Source organism: Staurois parvus, unplaced genomic scaffold (genome assembly GCF_062004578.1).
Source record: "Staurois parvus isolate SC_StPar_1 unplaced genomic scaffold, SC_StPar_1.0 ptg000535l, whole genome shotgun sequence".
In the NCBI taxonomy this organism is placed as follows: Eukaryota; Metazoa; Chordata; class Amphibia; order Anura; family Ranidae; genus Staurois; species Staurois parvus.
The window spans coordinates 527,857-539,115 of NW_028318331.1; the positions used below are offsets into that span (position 1 = coordinate 527,857).

The 11,259-nt window shown below is 41.1% G+C and overlaps 1 protein-coding gene across 1 annotated transcript in view; it reads left to right on the forward strand.

Annotated features, from left to right (window-relative positions):
• PPM1F (protein phosphatase, Mg2+/Mn2+ dependent 1F) overlaps positions 1 to 10,807 on the forward strand; it is a 51,090-nt gene extending 40,283 nt beyond the window's left edge. Inside the window, exons 5-7 of the mRNA XM_089690600.1 lie at positions 1,783 to 1,926; positions 3,646 to 3,739; positions 8,750 to 10,807. Coding sequence (XP_089546726.1) covers positions 1,783 to 1,926; positions 3,646 to 3,739; positions 8,750 to 9,117 — 606 coding nt within the window. The 3' untranslated portion in view covers positions 9,118 to 10,807. The remainder of the gene's footprint in view (positions 1 to 1,782; positions 1,927 to 3,645; positions 3,740 to 8,749) is intronic.
• The last annotated feature ends 452 nt before the right edge of the window (positions 10,808 to 11,259 follow it).

The window sequence follows — 11,259 nt, forward strand, 5'->3', positions numbered from 1 at the left end:
TGAAAAGGTGCATTTCAACGTGTACTTTACTTTCTTGTTAGGCTTATATACTGAAAAATAGACCAACACGTCTGCACCTCTGTTGTGAGTGTCTAATGGATTTTAAGCCTGGGTTCACACTAATGTGCGAGAAAAGGCAACAATTCCTGTGCGTTTCCCGCACTGCATGGCAATTGCACTGCGATCTGCTGTGGGTATCAATGTTGACACCCCTAAATTAGGTCGCAAAATGCAGTTCATTTGCCTAAATCTGATCGCGTGGCTATGAATAACCATGCGATCTGATTCCAGTGCAGCAAGAAAACAGGTTCCTGCACCTTTTTCGTGAAGATGCGGTGTGGTATGAGTTAAGTCATACAAAATGAATGGGCTCAAATCGCACCGCACAGAAGTGCATGTGATTTGCACAGGAATGAGGTGCGATTCCTGTACGAATCACAAAAAAACTAATTCTGCAACACCCAAGAGCCCTTTGGAGAGCGTTTTAAAGGGATTCTATTAGCAATTGTATGGGTGACTACAAGGGGAGAGTAGTACATTCCCCTGTTATCATCCTCAACATACTTGCCGGCAGTATCACTGTTCTTTAAGGCTGCTTTCAAACTGATCTGTTTTTGTGTTAAGAAAGCCAAAAACGCACCTCCTCATTGAAATGAGTGAAAAACGCATGAAAGATACAGCTAAAACACAAAAAATGCACCCAAGGTTTCGTTTCGGTGCGTTTTTTTTTTTTTTTCAGGTGCATGTTTTTTTTTTCTCACAGGTGAAAAATGCACCAAAAAACACATCAAAAACATGTGTTTTTGCAATGGAGCAGTGTGAAAGCATCCTTACTCCGTCCTTGCATTCATTGTAAAGTTTTGACACAAAGATCAGACATACAACAATCGTGTTATCACCCATGTATACGTATGTGTCTGCAGCATCACTATTAGGGTGCTTATATAATAGGAGACTAGTGATTCTTCTACTATAGGGTAGTAAGGTGACCAGTCAACCAATGCATAGATAGCTGGCTAGGGTTACCAGTCTGCTGAATGGGAAATAGATCATTGCAGCTGTTGTGAAAGGAGGATTTCTAAAGGATACAGAATAAAACTATTTCCCTAGACCAGGGGTAGGCAACCTGCGGCTTTCTAGCTGTTATGGAACTACATTTCCCATGAGGCATTGCAACATTACAAAACTGACAGTTACGGCTATGACTTGCAGAGGCATGATGGAACTTGTAGTCCTGCAACAGCTGGAGAGCCACAGGTTGCCTACCCCTGCCCTAGACAATGAGCTTGCTGCTGCAATCCTGAAAATGTTTAATTTGTCCAGAGTTCGGCTTAAAATTCAGCTGAGGTACTGTATATCGACAGCATATTATACAGACAGAAACAAATGGTTATATGTACTTCATCACTACATAGTACACCTTAATTTGTTTGGCAGGCGGGCAAGGTTTGTGTGAAATGCCCTCCAGTCTTACAGTGGAGCTTTATCCCACTTGCCAGATTTCCATAGCACTACTTAATTTTCACATTTTTAGTGAAAACTCAACAGGACCCCTGTGACTTTACTGTTATTGGGACGTACCCCTTACATCATTTTGGATCATGTCCCGAAGTCTGGTTTTGTAGGAGTGATGCTCACACAGGTGAGGAATAGCTGCTTTTGTTGAACTGCCGTCTTTGGATTCCTCCAGTTAACAGAAGGTGAAAATGTTGCAATCTGAGGACAATGAAGAGTTGTATTTAGAAATACAGATGTCTGACTTGGAATTTCATCTGTCTTCAGAGACTACGCAGTGGTACCACTGGTGTGTGCGCCCTGTTGGAAGGTGAGCGCCTGCATGTGGCATGGCTGGGAGATTCCCAAGCACTCCTTGTACAGCAGGGAAGTCCAGTCATTCTCATGGAGCCCCACAAGCCAGAGCGAGAGGTGAGACTTGGAATTCTGTTTGCGTGTATATGTATGTGTGTATATATAATCATTTTGATATATCTATCTTTTTGTTTAATTTTTTTTTTTTTTTTTATGTGTAGGTTTTGATGCATATAACCAGTGCATTTTGGCTATGGCAAGCAGGTTAAATAGAGATGAGACTAATGTGTTAGGCAAAAATCTATGCATGCTTGTGAAGCAGCAAAAAACCAAAACCCCACAAATTTCTAACTAGGCATTGCGTTAACCCCTTGTCTACAAACTTATGTTCAGAAACAACATCATGGGTTTCATGGGATTAAAGTCAGCTTGCTGCTGCTGCAGCCATGAGCTTGGTGTGGATTTCCAGAATGAACTATAGGCTTTCAGGTAAAAGCGAATTGGGTGGCTCTAGAGCTGCTCAGTTATTTTTGTGGTACTCTGAAGGTTCTGGAAATTTACTAGGAGAATGTGTTTATATACAGATGGCACATGGGAAAAGGGTTAATTGCCTATATTAATAGGTTGTAAGAATAGGTAAATTTGCTTGTAACAATTGGTACATTTTGTCGGAACATACTTGGCTAATGGAAGTGGATAAATGTATAAGTAAGGGTTTAACGTGTGTCGTATTTATTCAGCATTTTTAAAACCTCAAAACTGCTTTTCAACAGCTGCCATTAATATTACAATGGCAACACACGGTGCTGTTCACACAGGAGTGGTAGCGTTGTATTGCGTTGTGTTAAAAATTAAGCCGCATGCTGCATTCATTGTATGATGCAGTGGTAGTGCTCTGTAGCCACACCTTAACAGCACGAAGAGCATTTATGGTGTGTTAGTGAACAATTTATACATTTTTAGCTGGGCATTGGGAGAGAGACAAAAATGTCTGCTGTCACACCACACCCTACCCACGCATCAGTATAGAGAATTTCCTCTACATCACTTCCCCTTTTAGGCACTTCCCACTAGAAAAGCGACACATGGCCATTTATCAAGGATTCTTGAAGCTTTCAATGCTTCATAAACTCAATGAAAACCGTCATAAATACTATATGCACGTTAATGAGCATTGCTCTATTCATTATCGGCATACATGTGGATGAGTATGAAGTAGTGCAGCTGCTTTCATTGACAGCTGGGGTCTAGAGCTCAGCCCAAGGTTTAATCTGCTCAGCTTCCAGGCCTTGCATTGTTCAGTAAAGTGCTTTTTTTGCTTTGTTTAGTAGAGTGCATCATATAGCGCATTGTGTAGCCAAAGTGTGTTTGCTAGGAAATTGCTGATGACATACGATTTAAAAAAAATTCTTGTAGAGATCTAGGAGGCATGTAGAAGCAGAGCTGATCCACTAGAGAAACTGATAAATTTAAAATTTTGTATTGCTTTAGTGATTACAGAAATAAATGTACTATTTTAAGTGATTCATATGCGCAATCCTCTATTTTCATTTAAGATGGGGGGGGGTTCTCTCTCCTCACCCCCCCCCCCCCCCAAAAAAAAAGGTTGATCTCTTGGTAAAAAAATAAAAATTAACCAGCAGTGACACTTATGTAGTGCAAGCGACTAGTAGATTGTATAGAAATCACATCATTCTTGATACATCGAAAGAAGATTGTGCAGTGCGGTTGTAATAAATATGGCCATCTGAAAACCTTGTTTATAGCTCTACAAAATCTCAGTATATTTACAGCAGACTGTTACATTTCATGTTTTGGGTTTTGCCACTCTCATAGGATGAACGCGAAAGAATAGAAGCTCTTGGTGGCTGTGTTACTTATATGGGGTGCTGGCGGGTCAATGGTACCCTTGCTGTATCCAGAGCTATTGGTATGTACATTATACAAATTGTTGTTTATTTATTTTGACCCTGACATTATTTGCTAGCTAGAGTGGTACTATAGTAAAAGAGCAGTGTTGTAAATCCCACCGATGCCTATGTTTTATACCTTTATACCAACTATGTAAGTTGGGGAAATTTGGATCAGCATCTAAAGGCTAGCGATGCTCTGGACACAGTTCCGTAGAAACTCCTCATTCTCCTCTGACTGTCCTATGAGGCTGAATAACTCCTGACCCTCTGTCTGAACAGTGCTGATTGGCCCTGTGTTGATCACATGCACCCTTCCAAAGAAAAGAAAAGCTCTCTACCCATACACACTAAACTGAGCATGTGCAGAGTGACTCCCAGAGCTCTGTACTATCAGCAGATGGATAGGGGACAGTAGAAGAAGGGAAGAATCAGAGAAGATGAGATCAATCAGCCTTTTTATACAATACGGAGGATTAACCCCTTATGTTTCACAGTGAGTATAACAAACATGTTTTACTGCATATACAGACTGATTTTACCATTGTGGGTTTAGTAACACTTTAATTCTGTGGTGACATGACATTGTGATCTTAAAACATGTCTTCTGTATGAAGGAAGAGGAACTTTTTCAGGGATTTACATCACTGTCTGCAAAATGTGGACACTTCCTATTGGCTGCCCAGCAGCTGCGTGCTAATACAGTCCAGGAGTGATGAGGTCAGTGTAAGATGACCGGTAGGCACAAGCACAACTGCAGTGCAGGATTACAGTTCACCTGCAACCTGAAATGGTGCTGGAGAGGCACATGCACATTGAATTTATTCAAGAGTAAGCAGACCTCATCCAGTATTTTTTTTTTTTTTTTCTTTCTATAAAAGATCAATGCTAAATGAGTAAAGGGTGGTAATGTTGTTTGGAAATTTGCCCAGTCACTAAAATCTCATATTAACTTTTACATGCTAATGTAATTGAGGGCTTTTCTGCTGAGCTTTACCTTTTTGTTTATTTTTTAATTTTTTTCTTGCCTTGGAGCAGTATCAAGATCCTTTCATGAAAAAGATACAGGATTCTGTATTTGGAACTCACCTAGGCATGTTGTGTAGTGCATAGTTAGCTGCAGGTCAGTGGCAGAGGTACACTTATCTGGTAGAAACCATTTCTTGAAGACATAATAGGGAGAATGCCCATTGAAGGCTGTGTGGATGGAGTATGCATTGCCGCTTCCTCTTAAGTGGTTGCTGTGTCTGTTAGCTGGAGAACACCCCCTCCCCCAGGAGGTAAAGTACACAGCTCTAGTACTCCAGCTTGGTAACATCATTTGGTGTGCTGGAGCGTGATAGGCTTATGGGATGAGAGTGCCTAGGGGAGGGTACTAGCGCATATGCACTGCGGCACAAATGCCCTCCTGTATGTTCGCATTTTTTCTCAGTTTCTCCAGCTTTCCGCCTGCACAAGACACAACGTCCTCTCCACGCTTGGATTTAGGGTCATTTATGATTGCTGACTCCGTACACATAAGCTGAAAGCGTTTGTGTACACCCTCTGCACCAGAGTCTTTCTCATACTCCTGCAGCTGCCATTGCATATGCAGCTGAGGGCAAGGAAGAATCACTCCTTTCCTTTATGATTTTGTGCCTTAGTAGGATCAGTCCCCTGTGCTGCCTTCCAGGTTAATGGCATTTCAGGTACTTTATTGATAAAGTTCACACATGGCTAGAGCTCGGAGCAACACGTGTCTGTATTCTATGGTTGCTAGTCTGGCTTCCCTCAAAAGCTCCCAACTATTCAAAACCTTTCCAATACATGCTCTACTACGATCAGTCAGGCTACTGACCCCCCCTGCACTATGGTGGAGGTGTTTTAGAGGGCCCTCCCTGTGGTAGTCACAGCCCCTGTCCATGTTGAGAACCATCTGAAGAAAAGCCTGGATTTTTTTTAAAAAAAGTTTTTCCCCTGTCGGTGCACCAAAACTCCTGCATGCTGCATCTTTGGTTTGGTTTCAGAAAGTGTACCAAACATGCAGGACCCATTATAATTATGGGGAAAAGTCCGCTAACTGCTCCAAACATGCGGGCAAGCTGCAGTGCAGAAAAAACACACTGCGGCAGTGTGATGGTGCTCAAAGGTTGATTGCCGAGAATGCATTAAGGTAAATAATCTTTTAAACCTTTTAGAACAACTTTAATTTCAATCCAGACCATAGCTGCTTAACGTTGTAGCAGCATGGGACAAGAGGGCACAGTCTCTGGATTATCCTGTACCACCTGACCAGCCTTGTCTTGGCAAGGTGGGTCACAAGATTGGCGATGGAATCAGGAAAATCCAAACCTAATGGTTTGTAAGGATCTTACAAACAATGCTAACTTGTTGGGCTTGGGTGGATTTCTAGAAACCCCCTCAGTACAGGGAGATTTAAAAAGAAAAAAAAATCTGGAGTCAGGGTGATTTGGTTATCCCCTCAACGCTAGACCTCTTGTCTACAAGGTCATCTGACCAGGATTCAGTCAAGCAGTGCTATGGCAGTGGCTTAAATCCATAATTGGCAAAGAACCAGATGTCTTGAAATTCAGGTTCTGGCTTGACCAGAATGTTCTGTTCCAATCCTGTTTGCAGTGCATATCCTAGGATGTGGAAAACTGGCAGGTGGACTTCCTCAGTTGAGTCACTGTTGGGTCTCAGGGGAACTGTCTTTTCATCCCCTGATGGTTTAACACCTCTGTCGCATATGGGCAATGCCGAACATAGACCTGGCTTCCAAGTTTGTCTCCGGGTCTGAGGATCCTTTAGCCTTCACAGTAGATGTGCTGGTGACTCCATGGAATCAATTCACCCTGGTCTACGCTTTTCCTCCTCCTAGGTTCCATCCTTGCTTACTACACAGGATCAAATTGGAGGGCATTGTGATGATTTTAATTGCACCAGACTGGCAAGGAAGGCATTTGAACATCATAAGGTTCCTTAAAAAAAAAAAAAAAAGTCCTGAGGTACTGGGGGTCTGGTTCGACTCCTAAAAGCTAGGAAATCAACTTCTCACAAAGTCCATCAACTTACCATATTTCATTTACAATGATTTTTTTCTAAAAATGCGAGTATGCTTACTAACACTTTCACGATACAAATAATGTTGCAGTTTGAATACTGAATACTAATTGCCCTATATGTCTAGAACGCCCACAGAAAAGTATTCAAGTTGTAACATTTATACTGTGTGTTTATACAGTATATGTGTAATTTTTTTTTTTTAATGAATGCTGCATTTTTATTAAAAATTATTGGAAAAGAAGGCATATTTCTCTTGGTGCAAGACCATGACATGCAATCCCTCTGTTGAATGAATTCTCTCCCTTCTCCAGTCTAGTCTGGATCATCTTTTGCTGTTTTGAGTTCCATCAAGAGTCAAACCTCTTTCTTGGCAGTTCTTTTCACAGGCTGCTTGCCTCCTATCTTATGAAGGCCTTCATACTGGGTATCACTCACATTGTTCCTCATGTACACTCCCTTGTGAGTCTTTGCGATCTCAGCCTGGTTCGTTTGACTCCTCAGCGACTGCATATTGACGCTATTAAGTAATATCCCTATATCTTAGTACAGGCAAGATTGCCTTTTCTGTCACCAGAGCTTTTGCAAGATGAGGTTTTTAGGTTTGCAGCCTTAACCTGCTTAGAATCTTCTCTTGTGCTACACAAGGACAAGGTTGTTTTGAGGCCCAGAGTCTTTTTTTTTTTTCCAAGGTTGTTTCTTTTGACCTTAACTAGGACATTTTTCTGCAATCTCTGTCCTGTTACTAAATATGCTAAAGAGATTTCAGCCCTCTGTTTGAATGTAGTGTGCACTGTTCGTGTTCATCTTTCAGCTACAGCTCCTTTTCATTAGTCTGTTTGGGATGGTTCCCATAGGGGACAGCCTGGTTTCCTTTCCACTCTTGCTAGGTGGATTCGTCAGCTTATCATTAAAGCTTATGATCTCAGACACATGGTTCCCATTTCGCAGCTAAAACACTTGCCTCTAGGTCAGTTAGTGCTTCATTGGCTTATCGTTATCTGGCATCATTTTCTCAGTTTTGCACAGCTGTCATCTGGTCTTCGGGTCATACATTTGTTAATTTTATCAGGTTCTTCAGTTGGTGCTGTAGGCTTTCTTCAGCTTTAGTTTACCTGTGATTTTTCCTTGTGGGCCTGTTTTGCTTTTGCCCATCCCTCAATCGGACATCTCATTGTTTATCCTGTGTCCCCTAAAATGTGTGGCTAAGAAAATAGGGTTGTAAAATCCTTTTCTTGGAGGGAATTAGGGGACAGGTCCTGTTCTCATTCCTATGAATCCTGTATCATTGCTTGTTGCAAAATGGAGGCATACTAAGAGAACGAGAATTTCTACTTTGAAGTCCTTACAGCTTTGCATTGCCAGTGTCCAATTCTAAAGGTGTCAGAATACTATCCTGTGTCCAAGAAAAGGATTTTATGGGTAAGACTCCATTCATGCTAGGGCATTTCAAATAGCGGGTGGAATTCATGTAATTCTGCCAGTGATTGGAAAACGCGATGTGAAAACATGCATTTGCATGTTCAGGTGCCATTCATTTCAGTGGCACCTGAAAACATGGGGCGTTTTTTTCTGCGGTCGTGAAGCGTTTTCCACATGATAGACACGCCGCGATTGCGCAAACAAAATTGTGGGACACATGATACCCTAGAAAGGTACCGGAACAGTTTTTTTGGCGTCGCCCATCCTGCAATTTTGCTGCGATCGCGGCATGTTTGTTGTGTGGAAAAATACGCCACGATCGTGGCAAAAAAGCCCTGTGTTTTCAGGTGCCATTGAAATGTAGGCCACCTGAACACACAAATGCATGGTTTTCCCAGCGTGTTTTCATCCGCGGTTTGAAAAGCCCTAGTGTGAATGGAGCCTAATACAAAACTGATTTCCCCCCCCTCATAGTCTACTATACGTTTACTTTTCTTTTTTTTCTTTTCTCTATATGGCAGTGGGCGGTTTTCTGCTTTATTGTAACAGTGTATTCCTGTTTCCAGGTGATATTGACCAAAAGCCGTACGTTTCTGGAGAAGGCGATGTTACCACTCACATTTTCAGTGGCACTGAAGACTTTCTGGTTTTGGCGTGTGATGGATTTTACGATGCTGTGACATCTTCTGAGGTACCCAGCCTTGTTCTAGGCCACCTTCAGGAGAATGATGGAGATGGACAACATGTTGCTGAGAGGCTGGTGTCTGCAGCAAAAGAGGGTGGCTCTAGTGACAACATCACAGTGATGGTGGTCTTCTTGCAAGATCCAGCTAAAGTCTTGGAAGATTTTCTAGCCCATGCAAGTGTGGAGGCAGAACCATTGTTTGATTTTGGAGGTGGTGGGGCAGAGGCTGGATCAGACCATGCAGGTTGATGCTTTTTCTTCCTGCTAATCAAATTCTATGGGCCATATAGATGTAACAATCTCAGGATGTTTTGTAAGGGAGAGCAGCAGAGTACTGGACTCATGTAGACAGTCACATCTCATACTGATCTTCAAACAGTCCTGTTTGACCCTCAGCTAAGGTCAGTTCAACAGTTTCTATGTCAAATACAGGATATTTCTCATGAGATACCCAAGGCATTGAAAAGGATGGTAATATCGGAAATATTGTCCATTTAGATAAAGGAAACCATTTTGTGTACATTTTAATGCAGTTTGAGGAATGATTATACCATCATAGTCAGCCTAAACATTTGCTCCATGATTGGAAAATCATAATTTTCCTGTCATTTTACAGTTTGGAAGCTTTTGTTGTTATTTGTAATCCTATAAGTCAAATATTTCTGCATCAAATTATCTGACCGCACATTGTTGCCATCGTTACAATATAGTTGGTTGTTGGCTTTGCCACTGACTAGTGCTACTACACACATACACACACACACACATACACACATGATGATAAAATTCTGCAACCTCTATACAATCTACTTTAGATTTGCTACAAACTGTGTAGCTTGTGGTCCTACTAAACATTCAATTTTTCTATCATCAAACCTTTCTGCAACATGAAAGCACTGGTGCTCGGTGGTTAGCCGCTGAAAGAACCAGTGCTGTCCCATGGAAGTGTGGATGTGCTGACACAGGGCCAACTGTTTATTCCAATTGTGTAAAATGAAGGTATTTTTTGTTCTACTTTTTTGGGCCAGGATCTCGGTCAGTATGTTATGAGTGCGCTTTTGTGACCAAACCGCAGGCTTTCACGGATGCATATGTGCAGCAGTTAAGCGTTAAAGTACACATTTCCTGCTTCCACATATATGCATTGTGACGTCTGCAAGAGGTTTAACAAAAATGAAATATTTCATGTCAATGCTGTTTACATGGAACGGTTTTAACTTTAAAAATTGAAATGTTGCATTCCACATGGTTGTGAAGGCCTAGTCTTGTCTTGCTTAGTCTAGTTGGTAGGAAAGAAAGGGATGTCTGCAGTCAATACCCCACCTTTTCTATGATTGCTTCTACTTGGTGTCATTTATAAAATGGCTGCCTCCTTAAAAATCAATTGGATTTAAACATGACATGGACATGACCATTTGATGGTGTGATCAAATCAGGGTTGGCTTCTATAAATAGAGCAAGAATTTTACAAACCATTTATTGGAAAGGATTTTCTTTGCATGTAAATTAAGTTATTAAAGATCCATGATTTTTTTTTTCCACTTTTTTTCTCCCAACTAGGTTAAATTCCAAAAATGCAAATTACAGTAAATACCCAGATACTCCCAAAAACAATCAAATTATACTAACAAATGATCCACTACAAGCAATAAAATCACTTTCTCCATAGACAGATTCCCTAGGTATCAAAAATCTGAGTGATACACAGTTCCTCCAGCTTGTTTACTTAGTCAATATATCTCAATAACTTACATTTGCCTGGTTTTAATGCAGTGGTTTTGAATTCATTCACAGCTGTATTAAAAGTTCAAATTCATACATTCCCATATGCCTACCTGTTGTGAACGTGTCTACAACAATTTCTGTGAATTCCTTGCACTGACACACTCATTCTCTGCCTGCACTTATTCCTCTAGGGCAGTGGTGGGCAACCTTTTTTTTCAACTGAGCCAAATCTCGCCAAAACCATGATTGAAATTTATTTTGAGAGCCACATTTTTAAAACTGAAAATACATCTCCCATATAGTAATTCATCCCCCATAGTAATTCATCCCCCATATAGTAATTCATCCCCCATAGTGTAATTCATCCCCCATAGTGTAATTCATCCCCCATAGTAATTCATCCCCCATAGTAATTCATCCCCCATATAGTAATTCATCCCCCATATAGTAATTCATCCTCCATATAGTAATTCATCCCCCATAGTAATTCATCCCCCATATAGTAATTCATCCCCCATAGCAATTCATCCCCCGTATAGTATTTCATCCCTCGTATAGTATTTCATCCCCCGTATAGTATTTCATCCCCCGTATAGTATTTCATCCCCCATATAGTATTTCATCTCCCATATAGTATTTCATCCCTCATATAGTATTTCATCCCCC